At 40.3% G+C, this 26,789-nt stretch overlaps 2 protein-coding genes across 4 annotated transcripts in view; one reads left to right on the top strand and one right to left on the bottom strand.

Moving 5' to 3' along the window:
* The window catches only part of KATNAL2 (katanin catalytic subunit A1 like 2), a 78,795-nt gene that overhangs the window by 6,684 nt on the left and 45,322 nt on the right, over positions 1-26,789 (top strand). For 2 of the 3 annotated variants that reach the window (XM_044774677.2, XM_014841299.3), the window contains exon 2: positions 26,266-26,336. The exons of the other annotated variant lie outside the window; for it this stretch is intronic. In XM_044774677.2, coding sequence (XP_044630612.1) covers positions 26,266-26,336 — 71 coding nt within the window. The remainder of the gene's footprint in view (positions 1-26,265; positions 26,337-26,789) is intronic. 3 annotated transcript variants of the gene reach the window in all.
* On the bottom strand, positions 8,966-11,780 carry ELOA2 (elongin A2). The gene has a single exon (XM_014841295.3). It carries the CDS (start codon positions 11,778-11,780, stop codon positions 9,489-9,491), a length of 2,292 nt encoding a protein of 763 aa, XP_014696781.3. The 3' UTR covers positions 8,966-9,488.

The following is a 26,789-nucleotide window of genomic DNA, read 5'->3' as shown; positions in this document are numbered from 1 at the left end:
CACCACAAAGCTAAGCTGAATTTTAAGTAACTCTTCTGTTTTAGGTGCTCTGGTCTGCTCTCACATAAGGAAGATTAACCACTTCACTGCTGACCACTGCTGTGGCCTTGTGGGCATCTTTTGAAATGCTGTGGCTGCTATTGAACCACATTTTTCCCATACCTGGGCCAAGAGAGGGAGACTGATCAGACAAGCTGGAACACTTTGCTATTGTCACATTGCTGCTCTTGGGCTCTCTTCTTTTTGTTTTTCTTAACCACTAACTGAGAATATAAGTCTATACAGATGTGAATTTGTATACTTGATGTTTTGCGTTAAAAACATCCTTTCTTTCTTTTGTAAAACTAACATTTGTTAGGTTTTATTTTTAAATACAAAAAGTACATATCTCCCAGATAAATTTTGTAAACATTAAAAAAATTGATATATGGGGCCGGCCCCGTCACCAGGTGGTTAAGTTCGCATGCTCCACTTTGGCGGCCTGGGGTTTTGTTGGTTCAGATCCTGGGCACAGACATGGCATCACTCATCAAGCCATGCTGCGGCAGTATCCCACATAGCAGAGCCAGAAGGACCCACAACTAGAATATACAACTATATACTGGGGGGCTTTGGGGAGAAGAAGAAGAAGAAAAAAGAATGGGGGGAGATCTAAACCAAAAACAAATTCAGGGAATGGGTATAAAAATAAGAAAAAAATTGGTATAGACTTCTGCTTTCAAGGGTGATGGAATAACTAGTACGAGACTAACCTTTTAGTTGCTATATGCAACTAGAGAGCTGGACTGAATCTGTGAATAACCTGTTTGCAGACATTGGACAATGTGATCATGAGAGAAGACCCTCTGCCTCGAACCAGTAAGTGGTTCTGGCATGTGAGGGAGTATCTATGCAGAACACAGCAGTTTTGCTGAGATGAGACAGAGAGTAGAGTTTGGGAAGACTCAGGTGGTTAGAACTGGGAGAGAAGAGGACCAGAGAGGAGGCATCTATGCAAACAAATTGCTCCATAATTCTGAGTTTGGGGCTGAACACCAAGCTGTGCATACACAGAGTAAAAATGTATAAACCTGAGGAAAGACCAATTCCCAGGGAACTAGAAACTTAACAACTACTGGTGCTCACATCACATTGAGAGACATTTGAGTCCCAGACAACCTGAATGGAGAAATCCTGTGGAACAGCAGAGCAGTTAGTAGACAGTTCAGGAAGGCTGTGCTTTGAGACTAAGCTAAATTGGCCCTAGGATAGAGGCCACTTTCAACACCTCTTTCCCAACAAAGCTTAGAACAAGCCCTGATAGGATCAGACTCACCTGCAAATATCCACCTGACTATCTGCCAAAATAAAACTCAACACGCTTAAAAGAAGACAATACAATCCAGACATTCACAAAGACTGACATCCAATAAAAAATTACCAGTTGTTGTAGTAGGAAACAGGAGAATGTGACAAAACCAGGATAAAAATCAGTCAACAGAAATAGATCCAGAAATAGAAGAGAAGAAACAATTAGCAGGCAAGGAATAAAAATAAAAATAGCTATTATAAATATGCTCAAGGATTTAAGAAAAATATGATTGTAAAGAGGAGAAAAACAGAAGATGTAAGAAGAATACAATGGAATTTATAGAGTTGAAAAATACTGTATTTTCATTGGAAAAATTCACTGGATAGGCCTAACGAGTAGATTAGACACCACAGAAGAAAAGGTTAGTGAATTGAAGAAATCACACTAGAAACTATCTAAACTGAAGCACACAAAAAAAGTCTGAAGGAAAAAATGAACAAAGCTCAGTGACCTGAAGGACAATATCAAATAGTCTAACATACGTACGATTCATGTCCCAGAGTGGAGGTGGGGAGGAGAAAAAATATGAAGAAATAATGGCCAAGATTTTTCCCATAGATCCAAGAAACTCAAAAACTTCCAAGCAGGATGCACGTTTGTTGGCTTTGACAAAGCAAGCTGCTGTGTAATGCACCACCCTCTGGAGAGAGCCAGGTGACAAGAAACTGAAGGAAGCTTCCAGCCAACAGCCAATAAGAATCTGAGGCCTGCAGTCCTACAATTCAAAAAGAACTGAATTCTGCCAACAACCAAAGGGGTAGAAAGAACGTTTTTGGGTGATAGAAACATTCTAAATCCTGATTGGAGTGTTGATTAGATGTGTGCGTATGTTTGTCAAAACTCATGGAACTGGACACTTAAAATGGAGCTGGCCCTGTGGCCGAGTGGTTAAGTTCATGCGCTCTACTTCAGCTGCCCAGGGTTTTGCCAGTTCAGATCCTAGGCATAGACCTAGCACAAGCCACGCTGCAGCAGTGTCCCACAGAGCAAAGCCAGAAGGAACTACAACTAGAATATACAGCTGTGTACTGGGAGCCTCTGGGGAGAAGAACGAAAAAAAAAAAAAGAAGATTGGCAACGCTGTTAGCTCAGGTGCCAATCTTTAAAAAAAATAATAATAAATAAATAAATAAAATAAAATAAAATGGGGGCCAGCCTCGTGGCTGAGTGGTTAAGTTCCCACTGTCTGCTTTGGTGGCCCAGGGTTTTGCTGGTTTGGATCCTGGGTGCAGACACGGCACCACTCATCAGGCCGTGCTGAGGTGGCATCCCACATAGCACAGCCAGAGGCACCCACAACTAGAATATACAACTCGGTACTAGGGGGCTTTGGGGAAAGAAGAAGAAGAAAAAATAATAAAATAAAATAAAATAAAATAAAATGGATGTATTTATTTTATTTAAATGATACCTTAATAAATGACTTCAAAAATGGTATAAAAATTCAAGCAGTATTTAACAGAAAGGTGTACAATGAAAAGTAAATGCCTTCTTCCCTACTCTCTGCACCCTGCCCATCTCCAGTTTCTCACCCTATGAGAAACTATCATCAGTATTTCTTGTATATCTATTTAGAAATATATTTACATGTCCTAACTGCATATATATTTATGTATATATTTTCTAACAGAAAAGATCATTTTCTCCATTCTGTATTTCGCCTCTCACTTTATTACATGTCTTGAAAGTCTTTCCATACACTTTCATTCAACAAATATTTATGGAGTGCCTGAGTTAGGTACAGTAAGTACTGGAGATATAGTGGTGAAAAATGACACTGCTTCTGCCTTCATGGTGCTTACATTCTAGTAGGGAAGACAGCTAACAAGTAAACATACAGACCCAAGGAGTGGAATTGCTGGGACAGAGAATAGCCATAAGTCAACTTTAGTAGGTAATGCGAAACAATTTCCTACAGCGGACATATCAGTTTATATCGCCCTTGCTGTGCGTGAGGGTTCTCCCTGGGCCACATCCTCATCAACACTTGGTATTGTCAATCAGTATCTTTAATATTGTATTTCCTTGATTACAAACAAGGTCAAGTACCTTTTTGTTTGTTTATTAGCCATTTGGGGATCTCATTTTGCAAAGCGTCTATTTCTCTTGTCCATTTTTCTATTGGGTTAGTTTATCTTTTTTATTGATTTGTTGGAGTTCACTATTTGCATACTAGCCCTTTTAAGTGTTGATATTTGCAACATACGAATAAGTTCTCCCAATCTGTGCTAGGTCTTTTCTCTCTCTTTATGGCATCTTTTTGAACACAAATTCATAATTTTTTTTTTCAGATATTCTTCATTTGAGGCCATAGTGATTTTTTTTTTTTTAAGATTGGCACCTGGGCTAACAACTGTTGCCAATCTTTTTTGTTTCTGCTTTATCTCCCCAACCCCCCCCCCCCCCGCCCCAGGTACATAGTTGTATATCGTAGTTGCAGGTCCTTCTAGTTGTGGGATGTGGGACACTGCCTCAACGTGGCCTGACGAGCAGTGCCATGTCCGCGCCCAGGATCCGAACCCTGGGCCACCGCAGCGGAGCACGCGAACTTAACCACTCGGCCACAGAGCCGGCCCCCACAAATGCATAATTTTAATAAAGGTCACTTTATTTATTTTTTCCTTTACAGTTAATTTGTTTTGTGCCCTCAGAAAGTCTTTCCCTATTCTAAACTCATGAAGATACTCTCTTATATTATCTTCTAAAAATCTTATTGTGTTGTTTTCACATTTAGATTTACAATCTGTGTGAAACTGATTTGTGCATGGGTGTGGGCACGTGTATGTTTGTGTAAGGGATGAGGTAGGACATACAATTTTTCCAAAAACATTTATTGAAAAGATGTCCTTTCGCACACTGTCCATGTGTATGCAGAATTGTTTCTGGGCTCTCAAGTCTGTTCCACTGGTCTATTTGTCTATGTCCTATGACAATACTGCACTGTCTTAATAACTGTGGTTGTATAATAAGTCTTGAGATCCATTAAAGCAAAGACTTCTACTTGTTTCTTTTCGTCAAATGGTCCCTATTATTGACAACATGTATTTACATATTTTAGAATCAACTTGTCAAATTCCACAAAGATTGCTGGATTTTGATTGGGATGGCATTGAATCTGAAGATAAATTTGAGGAAAATTGACAATTTAAAAACAATGAGTCTTCCAATCAATGTATATAGTATCCCTTTTTATTTTGACTTCTTTAATATTTTTTAGTAGCAATTTAGATTTTTCCGCATAAAGATTTTGTCCTTCTTTTATTAGTCATAGTTTCAGTCTCTTGATGCCATTATGTTTTCACATCACTGTAAATGGTTTCTTTTTTTTTAAGCTTCATTTTGTGTTTATTACTGATATGTAGAAATACAATTGGTTTTTGTATATTGATCTTATTTGAGCAACATAACTAAATTTGTTTATTCATTTTAATAATTATTTGTGGATTCTTTTGCTTTCTTTACATACACAATCATCTTATCCATGAATAATGACAGAGTTAATTCTTTCTTTTCAATTCTTATGCCATTTATTTTTTTTCTTGCCTGAGTTACTGGTTAGGATCTCCAATAGGATATTGAATAGAAGTGGGGATGAGAGGCATGATCGTCTTTTTCCCAATCTCAAAGGGAAAGCTTTTAACATTTCACCCTCCAGTATGATGTTTACTGTAGGTTTTTTGGTGGATATATTTTTGTCAAGTTAAAGCAATTCTCCTATTCCTCGTCTGCCCAGAGTTTTTCGTTTTTTGTTTTTTTAATCAAGGAAAGGATGTTGAGTTTTATCACTCTCCTACATTTATTGAAGTGATCATATGATTTCTTTATTTTGGAATGTGGTACATTAACTAAATTGCTTGATTCGCTAATATTAAAACAAACTTGCCTTATTCCTGGGATACACTGATGTTGGATATTACATATTGCTGATTCAATTTGGTAATATTTTGCTGAGGATTTTTACATCTATATTAATGAGTGAGATTAGCCTATTATTTTCCTCTTTGGGATGAGCTTGTCAGGTTTTGGTATGAGAGATATGCTGTCCTCATAAAATGAATTAGGAAATGTACCTTCTTTTTCTATTCTGTAGAAAAAATTATGAAGATTGGCATTGTGTTTTCCTTGAATGTTTGGTAGAATTTGCCTTAAAAAATCTGAGGATGGATTTCCCATGGAAAGTTGGTTTTGGTTTTATTTTTTTAAAGATTCAAATTCTTTTCAACAAGACTATTGATACTTTTAAATTTCTTTTCGGTGTCGTTTTGGTATATTGTGTTTTCTCTTGGAATTTGTCCCCCTCCTCTACATTTTCACATTTATTAGCATAATTGTTCGTAATATCCTGTTATTTTTATATAAATATATACAGGATCTGTAACCATCTTCCCTTTTTATTCTTGACATTGGTTATTTGTGCCTTCTCTCCTTTTTTTCCTTCATCAGTCTCACCAAAGGTTTATCAATTTTGTTATTCTTTCAAAGAACCAACTTTTGTTTTGCTGATCCTGTCTACTGTAAGTTTGGTTTCTATTTCACTACTTTTACATTCTTAAAATTATTTTCTTCTGCTTTTCTTGGGTTTATTTTATTATTCTTTTTTCTAATTTCTTAAGATGGTTGTTTAATTCATCAATATTTTCCTTTTTTCTCTTCTAACAGATGCATTTAAGGATTTAAGTTCCCCTCTAATCACTACTTTGCCTGCTTCGCACATGTTTTAATATGTATCATTTTCATTTTCATTCAATTCTGAATATTTTCTAATTTCTGCTGGGATTTTACTCTAACCCATAAGTATTTAGAAGTGTATTATTTGCATACAGGATGTCTGCTGATGTCTTTTTGACATTGTTTTCTAGTTTAATTGCATTGTGTTCGTACAACAATATTCTGAATGATTTCAATCCTTTGACATTTGTTGAGAATTGTTTTATGGCTCAGTGAATGGTTAAGTTTGTTAATTGTGTTGTTCAAATCTTTTATATCCTAGAGTTTTTTTTTATCTTGTTCTATCAATTACTGAGGAACCATGTAAAAATCTCTCATTGTGACTGTATTTTTTGCCTATTTCTCCTTTTGATTTTGTCAATTTTTGCTTTATTTGTTTTGATGCCATGTTATTAGGTATATAGAAATTTAGGATTGTTATCTTCAATTAAGTTGTGTGTTTGATGTGAGAAGGGGTTAATTTACAGGTTTTTTTCCTAGTTGATTATTCAGTTGCTCTAGCACCTTTTTAAAAAAATTTCCAATTACATAGGCAACTTTGTAAAAAATCAAATTACCACATATTTCTAAGTCTATATCTGAATTTTCTGTTCTGTTCCATTGATAGCTTTATTTATCCCCATGCCAATATCAAACTATGTTAATTATTGTGGCTTTATATTAAGCCTTGAAAACTAGTAGTATAAAATCCTCTGACTTAGCTCTTTTTCAATGGTGTCTTGAGTATTCTAAATTTCCACATAGATTTTAGAATCAGATTTTCAGTTTATCCAAAAAGGCCTGCTGAGCTTTTCATGAGATTGCATTGAATCTATAGATCAATTTTCAGGAGAATTAATATCTTAACAATATTTATTTTTCCAATCCATAAACATTTACTTTCTTTAATTTCTCTTAGCCATACTTTGCAATTTTTAGCATAGAGGTTGTATTAGTTTTCTAGGACTGCCATAGCAAAATATCACAGACTGGATGGCTTAAAAACCAGAAATTTATTTTCTCACAGTTTTGGAGACTAGAAGTCCAAGATCAAAGTATTGGCAGGTTTGGTTTCTCCTGAGGCCTCTCTCCTTGGCTTGCAAACGGCTACCTTCTAGCTGTGTCCTCACATGGTCTTTCCTATATTGGAGAGCAGCCCTGGCATCTCTTTGCATGTCCAAATTTCCTCATCTTATAAGGACACCAGTCAGATTGGAATAGGGCCCACCCTAACGGCCTCATTTTACGTTAATCACCTCCTAAAGGTGCTATCTTCAAATACAGTCACATTCTGAGGTATTCAGGATTAGGACTTCAATGTATGAATTTGGGGAGGGGGAAAAATTTCAGCCCACAAAAGGAGTCTTAAACATCTTTCACTAATTTGTTCCTATTTGATTTTTACATATAGTAAATGGAATTGGTTAAAATAGTTTTTCTAAAGTCTGTGTCTAGTAGTTCTAATATCTTGAGTCCCAGGATCTGTTTCAATTGTCTGTTATGCCTGATGTTTCTCATTTATGTTGTTCTTATTTTAGACTGTGTGGGACAGCGTAGTTGATGATTGGTTTTTAGAAATAATTTGAGATGAAGGATGATGTTATCTTCCTCTAGAGGTGATTTAGGCTTGTTTCTGCCTCGTGCCTGGCGGGAGGTGCTAGTGACCCAGAAACATCTCAATCCAATTTCAGGAACTGAGATTTCTTTGGACCACATGGAGAATGGGACACTGAGCTTGGGTAGCTTAACTTGTCCTTTGTCCTTATTCCTAGGATCAAGCATTTCACAGGTTTTACCAGCATCCCCTATCTTGCTGGGTCCTAGATTCTAACTTTTGCACCTGTAGCACCTTGAGGTTGTCAAACACACTATTCAGCATCTTAGCCTCTTATAAGCAGGTGAATGTTCTTGGGAAAAAGTGGCTTCAAATGCCACGGTCATGTCTGTGCATTGATGACTATACACACATGCATGCACGCACGTATATCTGCAGGATAAAATGCTATAAGTGAAATTACTATATCAAAGAGTTTGTATGTGTGTATATTTGACACTGTATCTGTAGAATAAAATTCTTGTGATGAAACTAAATGAAAACCACCCAAATGAGAACAAACAGAGGCTATCTATCTAGAGCTTGCTGTAGCAAAGGAGTCAGCTGCCATCACTTGCATTGGCAGGAAATCAAAGGCAGGCCTGGGCGTGGGAAACCTTTATAATGAAAATAAGGGAGGGCTCCAGGCATTTTCTGATTGGAGATTGTTGACTCGGGAAGCTGGAGGCCAGCTAAGAGAAGCAGGGCATTTTATGTGATTGATTTGGAGAGCATATTTGGCTTTCTCTGGTTAGTCCTGACTTGGAAGCGAAGGGCAAAAATAGGGAGGCTGGCATTTGTTGACCAAATCCTGACAATTCTGGGCCAACTGACCCAGAGGCTGTGTTTTAGTTTCCTGGACTAATTGCTGTAGAGTTTGTGGTTTGGTTTTCTGGGATGGTTGCTGCAGAGTTTGTGGCTTGGCTTCCTGAGCTTATGTGGGTCTGGCCATTATCCATTTATATAGTCAGCCTTTCATCCTAAAAGTGATATTGCTGTACCAAAGAATATATACATTTAACATTTTGCCTATTAACTTCCATAGAAGTTGTATCAATTTATACATCTATTAGTAATGCATGAGAATCTGCTCCAACACAGCAGGCTATTACTCTTTTGAACTTTACTCACCTAATAGATGAAAATTTGTCACATTGTGTTTATTATTTGCATAAGACTGAATATTTCATATATTTAGGAGTCATTTGTGGGTTTTTTTTTTCTGTGAAACATCTTTTCCCATATTTGGCCCATTTTTCTAGTAAATTGTTAGTCTGTTTTTTCATTGACTTGTGGACACTCATTATATATACAGGGTATTGTCTTCTTGAATGTTAAGTGAGTTGTAAATATCTTTCCCACCTTATCTTTTGACCTTGTTTTTGACTATTTTTACATAGTCAAATGTATCAGTTTTTATACTTAATGAGTTCTAGGTTTGTGTCTAAGAAGGTCTTATCTACTCTGAGATTTAAAAAAAAAAACCATGTCAAGTACTTTCATTTATTTATTTATTAAGATAAACACAATCAGGGGATAATACTTATTAATTAACTATGTCTTACTGTTTACAAAGAGGCTAATAAACAACAAAAGTATAACTGATCCTAAAATCCTCAGTGAGACTGAAGCTTCCCATCTTTAGAATTCCAAAGTGTTCTCCCAGCGGGGAGGCAGTGCCTGTGGCATGTGGGTTTGCAAGTGTGACACCTGAAAACTACAGGAGTCAGAGTCCAAACGTTTCCACAAAGCAAAAGACGCTGGTCTCCTTTGGAAGTCCCACCACTGCCCTTGTATTCCTCCCCTCAAATTCCATCTCCAAGGCAAGGCCTCAGTTTATCGTCGGGAGAATCTCTTCTTGAAATCTTTGATTGTCTTGGCCATCAATGGGGCAATTTTCTTCCCAGGTTTCCTGCTGCTGACCACCTGCACCAGCTGGGCACTGGTGGTGCCTGGGCAGTCAGAGCCCAGCTTCTCAGAGATGAGGTTAATGCTGTTGCTGCTGGCACTGCGGGAGGGCGCAGGGCTGCTTCCTGTGGTGTCTGGGGCTGGCTTGATCAAGGCTTTTTCCCAGACAGCTGCTCCTCCTGTTCCAAACTTCTGCCTCCTTGGAACGCCAGAAGGCGGCTTGGCCACAGAGTTGAAAAGGACCATCTTTGTTTGTCGGCCTTTGGGCATATCAGCCTGTGCAGACCGGATGTTCACTGTCAGTTCTCGTAGCCGCTGCTCTCTGGCATCCTGAAGCCGCAGGTACATCTCCCGCCAGGACTCATGCTCTTCCTGCCTTTCTTTCTTGAAGGTTTGGCGACAATGAATTTTCCATAATTCATCTGTTTCTTCAACTAGTACGTGATTGTATTTCTCTATGCGATACAGCTGATCAGGGGTACAACTCTCCAAAACGGGTTCAAGAACGGAATACGGGACTCCTCCCACTTCAAAGATTGAGTCGAGGTTGTTTTTGAGTACCCGGATGCACTGCTGGCGCAAGGTCATCATTTTGGCGAGAGATGCACACTTGAAACCAGAAAACACCTGCATCTTGGAATTCGTTCTGCGGCCAGTAAAACCGGCTTCTTCCTCTTCCTTGGGGGAAGACAGTGCTTTTGGCTTTGGCTGGAAGGAGGGCATCCATTCAAAGGCAGGAAGCGCACGGCAACTGGCCTGGATGCTGGGCAATGGGAGGTCTGGCAACACTGGAAACGCATCAGTGGGGACCTTCTTCAGCTCTGCCCCGTCAGCTCCAGGCGGCTGCAGCTTCTCTGAGTTTTCATTCACCTTAGGTAATTCCTGAACTGAGTTCAAGTTTTCACTAGTGCTTTTAGAATCCTTCTTTTCAGGTCCCTTTTCTTTAAGACCAGTGGCTGAAGTTTTCATAGTCTTTTTCTTTTTCTTTGGGGGCTGATCGTAGTTGAGGTATGACTCAAAAGACCCGGTGGGCGGCTGGAATTCATCATCCATATCTGCCTCCTCAACTTCAGGGGGGGAGCCCACCGGCTTTCTATCCAAATGAGGCGTTTTGACTTTCCCATCTTGAGTCTTTAGGTTGCTAGAAACTTTCTCTTTTACCTTGGGCAACAGGCCTCCTGGCCCCTTTCCCACGTCTAAGGTGTCTAGACTTGGCTTGTTTTGGTCCGATTTGGGTTTCTCTGAGTCCCCGCGCTTTCGCTTTTTGAGGTGGTGGTCTGAAGCCACCTCGGAGGCGGGTGAGAACTTCCGGACACGGCGGCCCTCTCTCCCCTTCTCTTTCTCGAGGCCACTAGAGGGCGGCTTCTCCTTTGCGCTCTCCCGGAAGAGAGGCCTTGGGCTGTCCTCTCTGGGGAAGGCCTGCTGTGATTTCCGACTGATCAAAGCCGAGGACTTCTGTCCCTTGGCACCCACTGGGCGTTTGTCCTGGTGGGAAGATTGGTGCCCCTTGCTTTGACTCACAGCCGCTTCCCCCTGGGGTGCACCCGGGTGCCGTTCTTGGCTGAGTCGCCGTCTGTCCTGAGAGGCATCAGAGTGGCCTTCTCCAGGCCTCTGGCGTGCAATGTGGCCCTCGGCCGGGCGTCCGCGATGGTCCCTGGACGTCTGATGAGGACCGGCAGCCGATGGAGGAGACTGGCCATAACCAGAAAATTCCTGCTCCGAAGAATAAACTGGAGAAACTCTGTGGCACTTCTTTGTCTCCTCTGCCCTCTCACGACTGTGGGACTCTTGGTGGGGCCTCTCGAGCTCTGGGGGGTTTCTGTGTTTTCTCCGTCTGTGCTCAGAGCCGTCCGATGGGCCGCTGGAGGCTTTGCCGTGTGCTTGGTGGTCTCCTGGCATTTCCGCCTCCTTCTGAAGGGCGTCCCTGGGGCGCTTTCGGGGACCGCTCTTCTCCAAGACCCTTTCATTGGGCTCAGCGTTTCCTGCCACAGGAACCAGCTTCTTCCACTGGGCCACCAAGTCCCTGGCAAGGCTTCCGACCTGCTCGAGTTTGCACAGGCGATTGACTGTCTTGCCGACCCCGGTGTCGGCGAGAATGGCTACGGAGATAGGCATGGCGGAGAGTCTCTTCAGGTCTCTCCGCAACCGCTCCGGGTCGGGGCTGGTGGCCAGGCGCGCCTGCAGCTCCGCCACCACCTGACGCACCGACCCCGCCGCCATCGCCCGGGCTGGCTCGCGTCGTGGCCCCGTGCGTCCCGGTGGAGACCCAGGTGCCTCTGGCCCCTCGCGGGCGGGAATGGGGGCACGCGACTGGGCACGCCGGGAGCCCGCTTCTGGTCCTCGGCGTGCAGGCCACGGGGTGCAACGACCTCTCCTGCGAGCAGTCCAAGATGGAATGAAGCTCCAGCGCCGGAGCCTGGCCTTATAAGCACTCCTCCCTCCCCCACCCCCTACATCCTGTGCACCTCCCCGCCCCCCTGCGGTGGCTGCGAGCCACTCGCTGATTAGATTAACTCCAGTCGGTGGTCCGTGGGTCACCCTGCCCTGCTCCAGTCCCGAGAGTCTGCGGGAATCGATCAGCAGGGACCTAGCGCCGTGTGCCTGCTGTCGACCAACGAAATGAGTTGTATTGCCCCCATTTTACAGATGAGGAAACGGAAGTTTAGGGAAATCCAATTAACTTGCACTTGGTCACGTAACAGGAAGAGGTGAAGCTGGAATTTGAATCTAAGTAGTTTAGGTCCAGTGTAAGCACACCCCTCTGAAGAGGTTGAGGAATTGAGGCCTAGAGAGAGAAATGGATTTGTGTAGAGTCAAACAGCTCAGCCCTATGGGGGCATAATAGTCCCTGCATCTTGTTTGTCCCCAAAGCGGTGTCTGACATAGGCATCAAATAAATTCTTCTTGAATGAATGAATGGGTGTTTGCTCTGATCACCTGAACTTCAGCAGTAGGGCCTGAGTCAGATTAGCCCAAGGCACCCCAAGAATTCTCGAGGGCCCTTGCTCTTATCCTAGGAGGACTTAATTTTATTATTACTATTATTACTGCTAAAAATATCAACTTAATAGTCTCAACTTAAAATGTCAGCATTATTACACCTCGCTTGATTAGATTAGATCTGATTAGATTAGCGCCACATCTAGGGGAATGCACCTGGCCTGACCTTTTGCCTAAATCAGGAAAGTCTAGCGGTTGCTCTTCCTTTATTTAAATTTTTTGATCTTTTGAACAGTTCTATAGGTATACATTATGAGGAATTGTTCAACTTTTCCCTCAAATTTTTCCACTTGTCTTAAAATTTTTTATTGAGTAGTCTATATTTTCCCTCTCATCATAGGTTACAAAGATACCTCAAGTCTTAGAATTTATTAGATCTAAGAATTCCTGACAGTTATTATTGTTTTCAATATGCTCAATATATAAATTGGCAGTTCTAATATCGCATGATTACTTGCATAATCACAAAATCAAGTTTAAAGGAATGATAGGTAACAAATAGAGTAAATAAAATAAAAACGTTACATTCCCACAACCCACTAAGGTGTTAACCTTAGTGTGTATCTACGTATCCATATATCCTTTCAGATCCTTTCCTCTGTGTGTATATACACATACGTGCATGTACATGTGTGTTTTACCAGGATGAAGTTACATAAATCCTGTTCTTTAACCGACGAGGCTCTAAGCAGGGTCCAATCCAGGATCACGCATTGTATCTGCTTGTTGTATCCCTTAAGTCTCTTTGAATTAGCACAGCTTCCCCGACACCCTACCTTCTCTATTTTTATTTTATTTTACTTTTTATTTTTAATGACACTGACTTGTTCAAGAAGCCAATTGTTCTGCAGAACATCTCCCCTCCTAGATTTGTCTGATGGCTTCCTTGAGGTTTCACCTGCTGCTCTATCCCTGGTGAACTGAAGTCGCTTCTGACGGCTCGCTGGGTTTCAGTTAAACTCGTTCGCTTACCTCCTGGGTGATACTAAGAACTTCACACTGTGTACGCCATGCGTCTGTGATAGTGCCTTACCGTGATGGCAGTCTGATCTCTCCATCCTGCAGCTCTGTTGCAACTAGAAAGTAGCTGGTGTGAGCGTGGGCTTTTGAAAAGAACATCAGTATCATAATTCCATCATCTCGTTCAGTGTTTAAAAACAATGGTGTGCTGTGGAAATTCCCCTGTGTTTCAGTAGACTGTATACCTCTCTGAAATCCCAAATTCTATAACCAGTTCATACTCAGGATTAGCAACAAATGCTCCTCTTCATGCAACACTGTTCCTGAGCATAGTTCACCAGTTCTGACTTTGTATTAAATACAATAAATGCCTTTCCCGGGTCTGTAGACACTCCTTTGGCTAGTTCTAGCGCTTTGTCAAGTTGTACAGCATTTGAAACTTAGGAAGTTTCCTGGTAGAAGCAGGAGGTAATCAGGAAACAAACAAAAAACATATTAGAACCTTTGGGAACATATATTCAAGCTTTTAAGTGAATATTAGATGCAGGGACTGTAAAATAGAACTATACTAAAAACATTTGAAAGAAGAAATGTGTCCTTTTTAACTGTTTGTTTTTGAGATGGAAAACTTAATGCAAAATTTGTATCTTATTACAGAAATTGAAACGAGCTCATGCAAATTAATCTCCATTGTACCCGTAAAAAAGAAATTAAAAGCACTAATGTCGCATGTGGTATATACAGTAACATTTCCTAAATATCTTCTGGGTCTAAAACTAGGAATGATACTCAATGCTTCCTTTTCCTCGGGCTACAGTATCATAGGATTCAATTTTGAATCTGATAGTGGAGGCGTTTCTGTAGCACAATAGCCCACAGAGGAAATGGAGGAAGAAGAAAACAGCCAGATTACTGAAGCAGAGACAAACGAGACATTTCGGTTAGATGTTCATTTCTGGGGCTTCTTTCTTTGGTAGACAGAAATTAATTGAGCATCTAATTGTGTCCATTTCAGGGGCACACCATCTTTTACGGTTGAAATTGACCATTTGTTGATGGCCCATCCTTAGTTTTTTAATTCGGAGGACAATTTTCTAAGCTCATTTGAATGGCATGAGTAGAAATATATTACAGATCTAGCAAACTGTACACTTTTAATTAGCAGATTTATAAGACCCCATTCTGTGTTTCAAGTAACAGCACACCTTAAATATTTAACACTAGGTATTGAAATAGTGTTTTCTTATCCCTCTCTTCTATGCTTGTTAAATTTTGTATTTCCATCAAACTTATCTCAAAGAAAAAGCCGCATTATTATTTCAAGACGTGGAGACCTCAGGTACAAGCCGTTTCACAATCCGCATAGTAAGAAAGCCACTTTTGAAGCTCCCTCATTACCAGACGGGATTCTGAATCACTGAACCAAAGGGCGTCCCTCAACCGCCAGCATCTGCCGTAGAGATCAGGACTGTTTGCCAGACTTTCTGATTCCAGCCAAAAACCCTGGACATACTCTTGACTGGGGTTGGGACAGCTACCATTTTCCTGGAATGTAATGAAAACGTCTGATTTATCAGCCAAAGCCTCGGATAGGTTATTTATATTCTTTGAAGAATATGTCTGCCTTGCTCAGATCAGCTTAGGATCTGCAGGTCCCTCCGTCCCGAGAGTCGAGCTTGGCCTCCCTTTTCATCCTGATCTACAGCGAGTTCACTAGGTCAGGGGTTCGCTCTTTAAACAACTCTCCACGATTCTGAAAGGAATTTGAGGGAAATAATTCTAACAAATCCTCCAGCTCGAGTTTTGTTAGGGCAGCCGTGAAACTAAGGCCCTGCCTGCAGATAGTGGACAATCAGACTCCTAAGTTTCTCTGCCTCTGTGTATACACATGTGAAAGGAAGGAGGTTGGGGTTGGGGACACGGGGGTGGGAAGTGAGGTGTGGAGGAGGAGAGGCCGTTGAGTGACTTTGTATGGATCTTTCCCTCCTGGTGAATGAGGACACCTGAGGCCAGCATCAGTGTCGGGACTCCTGCCTCCACCCCACAGCTACTGAAGCTGGGGCAGGGAACTCCCATGTCCCAGTGGCTCATCTACCAAGGCCATGACGTAATTCCTTGGCCTGGAAATGTTCTGATCTGTGAACAGTTGAACCCAAGCCAAAGTGTTTGTTCGCTTTTCACTTGCCAAAGTATTAAATTGAAACAATACAGAAGTGCCTGGATTAAAACTTAAACTGCTGTCCCCCCATCCCATTCCTCTCCCCAAAGGTAACTACATATCTAGGTTTTTGTTTTGTTTTTTTTCAGATTGGCACCTGAGCTAACATCTGTTGCCAATCTTTTTTTTTTTCTTCTTCTTCTCCCCAAAGTCCCCCAGTAGATAGTTCTATATTCTAGTTGTAGGACCTTCTGGCTATGCTATCATATCTAGGTTTTTATTCCTTCCTTTTTCTATGTGTGAGAGAGTGTGGATGTGCATTTCTGTGATTTTTTTTTTTTTTTTGAGGAAGATTAGCCCTGAGCTAACTGCTGCCAATCCTCCTCTTTTCGCAGAGGAAGACTGGCCCTGAGCTAACATCCGTACCCATCTTCCTCTATTTTATACGTGGGACGCCTACCACAGCATGGCGTGCCAAGCGGTGCCACGTCCGCACCCAGGATCCGAACTGGCGAACTCCTGGCCACTGAAGCGGAACGTGCAAACTTAACTGCTGTGTCACCGGGCTGGCCCCTATTTCTGTGATTTTTCACTTTACAATATGTTTTAGAATTAGGTGGATCTGCGTATGCTTATATAGCAAGACTTTCAAGATATATTATTAAGTGGAAAAAAAGCAAGATATGCAGCAATATATACAAAATGATTCCATTTCTGTAAATTTAAAAAAGTTTGTGCATATATATGTTGAGATATTAATAAACCCCTTCCAGAGCTATTACACAAGAAATTAACAATAATTAAAGGGGAAAAAGAGAAACGTTTCCTTTTAAACTTTTTGTACTAAGTGAAGTTTTTCTTTGTCAAATTTAAGTATTACTTTTAATTCTAACTTTCTTTCCCTAATTCACATAATATTTGGGAGTGCGCAGTGAGTGGGTGGAGAGAAAACATGATGTCCTCAAAATCTTTCCTCCTTGGTGCATATCCATCCACCTCATTCTTTTTTTTTTCTCCCCAAAGCCCCAGGACGTAGTTGTATATCCTAGCTGTAGGTCATTCTAGTTCTTCCATGTGGGATGCTTCCTCTATTTTATACGTGGGATGCCTACCGCAGCATGGCCTGATGAGCTGTGCGTAAGTCTGTGTGCAGGATCTGAACCAGCAAACCCCAGGCCACCGATGTGGAGCATGTGAACTTAACTACTTGGCCACTGGGCTAGCCCCACACCTCATTCTTTTTATTGGTGCATAGTGCTCCATAGTAAGGCTGTACCATGATTTATTTAACCACTAATGGACATTTAGATTATATCTAATTTTTTGCGACTACAAATAATTCTGTGTTAAACATCATTGAACATTAATCATTATGCATATGTGGAGTATTTCTATAATATAGTGTAATTGATCTTCTGTAGTATAAATGGCCAGGAGTGAAATTGCTGGGTCAGTGGGTATGTGCATTTTTCATTTTGATAAATTTTGTCAATTTGCTCTATAAAAGGGTTGTATTAATTTACGTTTCCACAAATTAGATCTGAGTGCATATTCTTTTTTTTTTTTTAAAGATTTTATTTTTTCCTTTTTCTCCCCAAAGCACCCCGGTACATAGTTGTATATTCTTCGTTGTGGGTCCTTCTAGTTGTGGCATGTGAGACGCTGCCTCAGCGTGGTCTGATGAGCAGTGCCATGTCCGCGCCCAGGATTCGAACCAATGAAACACTGGGCCGCCTGCAGCAGAGCACGCGAACTTAACCACTCAGCCACGGGGCCAGCCCCCTGAGTGCATATTCTTTCACACCTTGCCAACTCTTGATAATATCTGGATAAAATTTTAAAAATTTCTGCATTTAAAAAATTTGAGAGGCAGTGCAGCAGTTAAGTTTGCACATTCTGCTTCAGTGGCCTGGGTTCACTGGTTTGGCTCCCAGGTGTGGACATGGCACTGCTTGTCAAGCCATGCTGTGGTAGGCGTCTCACATATAAAGTAGAGGAAGATGGGCACGGATGGTAGCTCAGGGCCAGCCATCCTCAGCAAAAAGAGGAGGATGGGCAGTAGATGTTAGCTCAGGGCTAATCTTCTTCAAGAAAAAAAAAAATTGAGATTCTCATCGAAAGAAGCTTATTTTTGTCCAAATGACCTGAAGAAATATTAACAAAACTTAAGGTGATTTCTTCAACTTTTATGTGCATTTGCAAATTATGATAAAACCAAAAAGAAAAAATATAAAGGGAAATAAATGTCTACCTAGATAGTTTTGTGTTTTCTTTTCTGTCTGGCGAGTCTATCCTGTAGTCACATTGACTCACCAAGCTTGTTATAGCTGATCCAATAGAGCAAGTAAAGAAGCGTCATTGCCACATCCCAAGACGTGACCAGGCTCTGCTATCAGGATGGTGAACAGGCTTCACCGTGCTGTGGATGATATGCAGCTCTTTCCCCCACACCATTTCCGGTTTAAATAATCAAAATATTGCGTGGAATTATTTCTATTTTCAGTCAGACCATTTATTTTACATATCAGGTCAAAAAAAATTACGCAAATTGTTTACATTCATTTTAGCCTTCTTTTCTCTACCTTTCCCCATGTTTTGCATTTTAAAACAGACTTATTGAGATATAATTTGCATACCATGCAACTCACCAATTTCAAATGTGCATTTAAAATTCAATGGCTCTTAATATATTTGCAGAGTTCTGCAACCATCACCTTGATAAATTTAGAACATTTTCATTACCCCCAAAAGAAACTCTGGATCCATTAACTGTCACCTCCCCCATCCTCCCCAGCCCTCTCTTCCTCCTCCCCTCCCCTTTTTTTGTTTTTAAAGATTTTTTATTTTTCCTTTTTCTCCCAAAGCCCCCTGGTACATAGTTGTGTATTTTTCGTTGTGGGTCCTTCTAGTTGTGGTACGTGGGATGCCGCCTCAGCATGGCTTGATAAGCAGTGCCATGTCCGCACCCAGGATTTGAGCTGGCGAAACCCTGGGCTGCTGAAGCAGAGCGCACGAACTTAACTACTCAGCCACAGGGCCGGCCCTCCCTCCCCTTTTTAAGACATCTCTCCCAAGATCTTTTTCTATTTCTCTAATGAGTTTTCTGGATTTACCCAGACCCTCATCTTTAGGAAATTCAGAACTATCAGTCAAACCCAGTGTAGTGTGCGTGGTACTGAGGAACATAAGCAAAACACCCCTTGGTTATTTTTCTTCAGTATCCTAGTCATGAGAGAATATTTGCATCAGTGCATGTTTAGATTAGGAAGAAGCACATGTTTCCAGAGTGAAGGATGGAGAGACTCTGAAATACAAGATCAAAGCAACTAACAGCTGTTGGGCACCACCAAACACTGCCCCTGATATTGGCACAGCACCCCACAGTTTGCAAAGCACTGCCCAGTTGGGAATGGCACCAGTCAGTGTCCAGTGCTGTCCCTCTGAGAATGTACATGGCTTTCATAGCTCTTTAATTCAAATCCTTTTGTTCTCAAAGAACTTTATGTACCAATGAGATGGATTAGCTTCATTTACAGCAGGTCTGTGACTATTCAGAAATTAAAAAGCATAATCTCCTATGAGACACACCACTCCTGCTGCAGCAGGGTGAGTAAATTCTTGAAGGAGGTCTAGCCAGTAATTGCTTTGAAATGGCCACTAAAACTGTGGGATATTAGGTTTGAGGGATCATAAGAGACACCACTCACTTGTTACTATGTGAGGTCGGCTAAGGAAGACTGGCTGGGAACCACAGTTGTTAGATTTGGCAGATTTGGCGCACAGTTTTGGCAAATTACAAGAGGAGCTTCTCTGGCCTGGAGTGAATGTGTGGGGGGTGGGGGTGGAGATTGACGAGGAGGGGTCAAATCAGGGGAGGAGTGGGACGAGCATTGGCCTGGGAGCCAGGAGACCTGGCTTCTGCTCCCGACTCTTTGCAGACTTTTGAGCAAATCTCTTAATTCTTCTGGATCTCAGATTCCTGAGATGCAGTGATCTCCAGGTACCTTCTAGCCTCCTAATATTCCGAGTCAAAATCCCAAGCATGAGTTTGAGAATTTGTACGTTTAGAAACATATCCCATAAATTTCATTACTGCTTGTTTAATATGCGGTTATATTTTTATTTTGCAAACTTGATTTGGATGGAGTTTTGTGATGATTGTCGTCATTATTATGCAAATGATCATTTGGAACTACCTGAATTCATGACGTGCTTCCTCCTCCTAATACACTAGATGGCACTATAGGCGAGGCAAATCAAGTTAGAACAGGGAGAAACTGACTACATTGCTAATTTTGGTAATCAGAAAGACTTCAGTCTTCTCCAAGAGTTGCTGTTGTCAACATCTCCAGAAAGATGAGTGAAAACTGCCAGTGTCAGACATCAGGATAATGTCATTTTGTATAGTAGCTTTCAAACTTTGTTATTGTCACCAACTTGTAAGACATCTTAGACTGAGATCCAGTACACACACACACACACACACACACACACACGCAAATGCAACTAAATTTCACGAAGCAATACTAAACCTTCTTACCTGTTACGCATTTTGTGATAATTCTACTGCATTAAACTGTACTGCTTGTAACCTAAGTTGATTTCACGACCTGCAGTTTGAAAAAAAACAACTATCTAGTGAACCTATCAAGATATATCAGTCTCTACTTAGCACTTGGCACCATGGCAGGTACTCTGGGCGACTTAAAGAAATATTTAATGATACTTCCATCTTCTGGGAAAGAGAAGAGTTACTTTGCAAGACATTCGAGAGCGGCCTGTAAGACACTGTGAAATTATGCCCACGGACTAGAAAGCAGTGGAAGCAGATGATTAAAGTAGAGATTGTATGGAACAGCTGGATCATATGGAAGCCTTTGCTCTGATGTGAACTTTTGTTGGGGAAATTACACAGTGTGGAACAAAAGTAGTTACAAAAAATAAAGCATATTCTATTAATATAGAATTCAAAAATGTGAAAACTAAACAATATGTTTTAAAGGAGGCATACACAGTTGGTAAAACCATAAGAAAAAGGGAATGATTAGTATAAAAGTGAGAATGGCAGTTCCTTCTGGTGGGAGGGAGAGAAACCTCTGAGAGGAGCATGTGAGGGAATTTTGAAGATACTGAAGGTGCTTGGGGTCTTTCCCAGGGTGGTGTTTGTTTTTATTATTATTATTATTAAAAATGAATGGATGTTTTATACACTCTTCTATATGAATTATATGTTCATAATAACAAATACGAAATAGCAAAGAAGATTACTGTAATTGCCTTCTCGATCTTTATTTCTTCTTGGTAATTCGCTTTCTGGCGTGGTAACCCTCCCTAACTAAAGGGGTGTCATCAAAGACAGAGGGAGAAATGTACCCTGTGTCATTTTTTCAGAATGGGCTGTTATACATTTTAAAGCTCTCCTGATGTTGTCAGATCTGTCCGTGAGGATGAATTTCGATTTTAGAAATAGTCATATCTGCTAATAAAGTGTGTTCTTAAATTGGATGAGGCATAACTTCAAATAACAGGACTATCCAAAAACAGAGAGTTGATGAAGTTTTTGTACATTATCTGCGGTCATTAATTAATGAAGTTATGTTTTAAAAAACTTTTAATTACTTGGAAAAATACTTACAAAGTGTTTTTAAGAAAAAGAACACAGGTTATCAAAACACATGGGAAGCTTATTTAGTAAGAAGACGGAAGGAATGTGACCAAAATGTTTCGTTTTTTTCTTATGTCTCTGTGCATTGTCCTAGTTTTCTACAGTGGCCACATACTATTTTTGTAAATGTGGCCTGGAGGAAGACTGTGGTTATTAATCTACACTGAAGACAATTTTTTTCTCAAAGATTGGCCCTGAGCTAGTATCTGTTGCTGATCTTTCTTTTTCTACTTCTCCTTCTCCCCAAAGCCCCCCAGTACATAGTTGTATATTCTAGTTGTGGCATGTGGGGCGCTGCCTCAGCATGGCCTGAGGAGCGGTGCTAGGTCCACGCCCAGGATTCAAAGTGGTGAAGCCCTGGGCCACCAAAGTGGAGCACGTGGACTTAACCACTTGGCCACTGGACTGGCCCAATGAAGACAATTTTAAATGTTTTGAGTGATGGAATAAAAGCATGGCCTGCCAACATGACTGCTTTGAAGAGTGACTCCATTTAAATACATCGGGTCTGACATATTTGTTTAACAATCGGTCACTACTTTAAAAAAATTAGACATTATTTTTTAGAGCAGTTTTAGGTTCGCAGCAAAGTTGAGTGGAAAAGACAGAGAATTCCCATATTTCCTCTGCCCGTACTCGTGCACAAGCTCCTCCACTATCAATATCCCACATCGGATGAACCTCATTGACACATCATTATCACCCAAAGTCTATAGTTTACATTAGAGTTCACTTTTGGTGGTGTACATTCTATGGATTTGACAAATGTATAATGATGTGTATCCACCATTATAATATCATGCAGAAGAGTTTCACTGCCCTAAAAATCTTCTGGCTCTGCTTCCCTCCCTCTCCTCTAACCCCTGGCCACAACTCATCTTTTTATTGTCTTCACAGTTTTGCCTTTTCCAGAATGTCATATAGTTGGAATCAGACAGTATATAACCTTTTCAGACTGGCTTCTTTCACCTAGTAATATGCATCTAAGTTTCCCCCAAGTGTTTTCATGGCTTGATGTGTAGACATAAATTTTCAACTCTTTTGGGTAAATACTGAGGAGCATGACTGTTGGGTCCTATGGCAAGAGTATGTTTACTTTTGCAAAAAATCACCAAACTGTCTTCCAAAGTGGTTGTACCATTTTGCATCCTCACTAGCAATTAACGTTGTTAGTGTTTTGGATTTTCACCATTCCAACAGGTGTGTAGTGATATCTTGTTGTTTTAATTTGCCATATCCTGATGACATATGATGTTAAGTATCTTTTCATATGTTTATTGTCATCTGTATATTTTCTTTTGTGAAGTGTCTGTTCATGTCTTTTGCCACTTTTAATTGGATTATTCGCTTTTTATTGTTGAATCTTAAGAGCTCTTCATATATTTTGGATAACAGCCCTTTATCAGATGTGTCTTGTAAATATTTTCTCCTAGTCTAAGTCACTAGTGTTTATGTTACATATTTTATTGCTTTGAAGATTGTAATTTTCCTTTAATCTCCTTTTCTGTTGGACTTCTGAGAACACTGATTTTTATTTATTTTAGACTAAATTCAAAGCAAAACTTTTAACTAACAGCATCAATAAAACAACAAATGTGTGTAAAGCTGTGTAATAAATAAAATGCAAATTCATTTTTAAAAACAATAACTACCTTTTGAATGGCAGAAAACAACATAAGTTTTGGTTGAATAAGTGATACTTTGTTTTACTTGCCGTGTTTTCTAGCAATCTGAGTAAAAGCTTATCACCTTAAGCATCAACATTTTATTTGAATTGTTTTGGATGGATATCTTTATAAAATAGGTTTAGAGTGTTTTACATGCCTCCTTAAACAGCAAATATTGAACGTAATTGAACCTCTTCATTATGACTTTGAAGTGAGAGAATAGTGCATTCAAAAAACAAGAAGCAAACGATGTGAAAAAGGAACAATCAGAGAATAAGAACAAACTCTTGGAAATTAAAAATACGGTAGTCTAACTAAATTCTGTAGAATGGTTCAAAGACAAGGTGAAGGAAATTGCCCAAAAAAATAGAAAAAAGAAACAAAGAAATGGGACACTATAGGAAAAAAAAAAAAGAATCCTAAAAGATTAATCTGGGATACGCCCCATTCAATTAATAGAAGTTCTTAAAAAAAGGAAAAGAAAACGTAGAGGAGTGATTTATCAAAGAAATAAAAGAAATTTTCTAAGAATGGGACCGTGGGAATGTCCCGCTTGACAACAGCCAGCACAGTGAATGGAAAAAGACCCGCACCAAGGAAGTTGTATAATTTAGAACACCAGAGTTCAAAATAAGATGCTAAAGGCTGCCTAGGCAGAAAATACACATTACATGCAAAGGAATAAGAATTGCAATGCTATGCCCTTTCAAACTATCAAATTTAAAGTAGAATCAAGACACTTTTGGCCGTGCAAATTCTCAACCACATTTATCTCTGTGTACCTTTACTCAAGAGGATGGAACTACTAAATGAAGCGAGTGAGCAGTAAAGGAGAAGACTCCATTTCTAGGGGATCCAATGCAGGGAAATCTCAAAGACTCTAGACCCTAGAGGGAGGGGGATGTGTAATTGACACACTATTCGGTGTATTTGGTAGTGTAGAAAGTGATATGAGGGACTTTTACAAATGTGTTGGTGTTTGAAAATTAGCTATAGGTATATAGAAAGTTAGCCAAATTTAAAAAATGAGGCAATTATTCTTCTCAGAAAGATAATTTTGTACAGAAGTGGAAAAGTAACCACAGTACTTTTTGAACATTAATATACCATCATAATAATGTCATCACTGAATATTGATATAACTGTATGAGGAGGGGTGGGTGAGAATTGTGTAAGACAGTTTAATCCTCATCTACCTTAACAGAAAGTGAAGAGTTAATGTCTAGTATTCATATATCATGAAACAGTGGTATATTTAGAAACGTGGAGGTAAATAGCAGAAACAGAGAACGTAATTAAGGTTGTTGCTTCCAAGGAGTGAGTGGGGGGTCGAGTAATGGAGTGGGGCAGAAGACCATTTTTTAAAAAAAATTTATAGTACTATATTATTCAGCCTTAAAAAGGAAGAGATTTTGACACACTGTGACATGGGTGAAACTTGATGACATTATGATGAGCGAAATAAGCCAGACACAAAAGGACAAATACTGTGTGAGTCCACTTATATGGGTTCCTGGAATAGGCAAATTCATGGAGGCAGAGAGTAGAATGGGGGTTGCCAGCGATTGGGGGGAGGGGAACAGAGGTGAGGAGTTATTGTTTAATGAATACAGAGTTTCAGTTGGGGAAGATAAAAAAGTTCTGAAGATGGATGGTAGTGATGGTTGCATAATAATTTGAATGTACTTAGTGCCACTAAACTGTACACTGGAAAATGGTCAAAATGGTAAATTTTATGCTATATATATTTTATCACAGTAAAAATGCAACTTAAGGGGCCAGTCCCCTGGCCGAGTGGTTAAGTTCACACGCTCCGCTTCGGTGGCCTGGGTTCGCTGGTTTGAATCCTGGGCAGGGACCTAGCACTGCTCTTCAATCCATACTGAGGCGGCATCCCACACAGCACAACTAGAAGCACCTACGACTAGAATATACAACTATGTACTGGGGGGCTTTGAGGAGAAGAAGAAAAAAAACAGGAAGATTGGCAACAGATGTTAGCTCAAGGCCAGTCTTCCTCAAAAACAAACAAATAAACAAAAAGAAAGTTAAGTTAAAAAAAAAAAGCAACTTAAAAAGAAAAAAATTATAATGCTATTTGATTTTTAAATAACTGTACATATGGTTTGTTTGTTCTTTTAAAGATTGGCACCTGAGCTAATAATTATTGCCAATCTTCTTTTTTTTTTCTGCTTTTTCCCCCCAAATGCCCCCCAGTACATAGTTGCATATTTTAGTTGTGGGTCCTTCTAGTTGTGGCATGTGGGACAGCGCCTCAGCATGGCCTGACCAGCTGTGCTATGTGGGCCCCCAGGATATGACAGGCGAAACCTTGGGCCACCGAAGCCGGGCACATGAACTTAACCACTCGGCCACAGGGCCGGCCCCTTTACGTATGTTTTAATTTTATTACGTTAAATTTTAGAAAGCTTTGGACGAATGCCTGTAAAGTTTTTATATGTGTCACGAGCGTGAGTGTCTGTGCATAGATTGTATGATGAAATCTGGGCCACTCAGGGGTCTTTTTTACTTTTATCCAGTTCTTACCTGTGTTCTCCTTAGACGAAGATGTTAGGTGAGTTATTTTCAAATAAGGGAAGTATTATTGAAAGTAAGTGTTTTATGAATACATTTCAGGGGAATTTGAGATCTCAGATAAGTAAACACAGCACAATGTACAAATTCATCCAGTTTGAATAAGGACGTTATTACGCAGGAATGTCCCTTTTATGGCCTCTGCTGCTCTCAGGGTATATTCTAAACGCTGGGCTGTGCAGTCTCCCTGGGTGGTCTGTTGGAACTGTCTCCACGTTTGTGCAGAGACTGGGTGGGACTCTGAGTGGACCTAAGATGTAGCAGCAGGTAAGTACCTGTGAAGTCAGAGCTGATCTCTGGCTCATGAGTTTATCTTTACCATCACTTCCTTAACCTGGTCCATGTAGGAATGTGTGTGTTCATTTCTTTGTGGTTACCAGCAATAAAGTGCCAATTAGCTTGGCAGTAAGAGGTTAACTAGTAAAGCACAATCCTAACTTAATTCATTATGTCTTCAGTTTATAATCGAGAAGGCAGCTCCAAGAAGAAAATAACAATGGAAAACAACTTTATATGTCCTTCGAGACCTCAAAATGCCTTCCAGCCTTTAAGTCAGGCTTCTTGGTTTTGACAGGTTACATTACCTTCAGGGGTTTATTGCTATAAAAGGAATGTTATATCTCATTGTCGTCCCATCTAAATTTTCCTTTTTGTTCACAGTACGAGATGAGGACAGAAGCACGGCGAAAAAATCTTCTTATTTTGATTTTGCATTATTTAACACAAGAAGGGTATGTTACCTTACAAATATTTACAGAGAGGATTCCTCTTTGACCTCTACTTTTCCAGACACATGCTTTTTGAAACAATTAATAGACTTTATTTTTTAGAGAAGTTTTATAGTTACAGAGAAATTGAGCAGAAAGTACAGAGAGTTCTCATTTACTGGCAACTCCCTACCCCCACACAGTCACCCCTATTATTAACGTCTTACGTTGGTGGGGTACGTTTGTTACAATTGATGAACCAAAATCAATATATCATTATTAGCTAGAGTCCACAGTTTACATCAAGGTTCACTCTTGTACAGTTCTCCGAGTTTTGACAAATGCATAATGTCCTCCATCCACCATTGTAGTCATATCACACAGAATAGCTTCACTGTCCTGGAAATCCCCTCCGCCCACCTATCCTTGCCCCGCCCCCACAACAGAGACCCAGACTTGTACTGCCTCGTTTACCTA

The sequence above is a fragment of the Equus asinus genome, chromosome 7, assembly GCF_041296235.1.
Source record: "Equus asinus isolate D_3611 breed Donkey chromosome 7, EquAss-T2T_v2, whole genome shotgun sequence".
NCBI lineage: Eukaryota > Metazoa > Chordata > Mammalia > Perissodactyla > Equidae > Equus > Equus asinus.
This window is presented reverse-complemented; position numbering and strand designations above follow the sequence as displayed.

Bases quoted from the DNA above. Each gene is read 5' to 3' on its own strand.
- ELOA2 (XM_014841295.3), bottom strand. From the start codon at position 11,780: ATGGCGGCGGGGTCGGTGCGTCAGGTGGTGGCGGAGCTGCAGGCGCGC.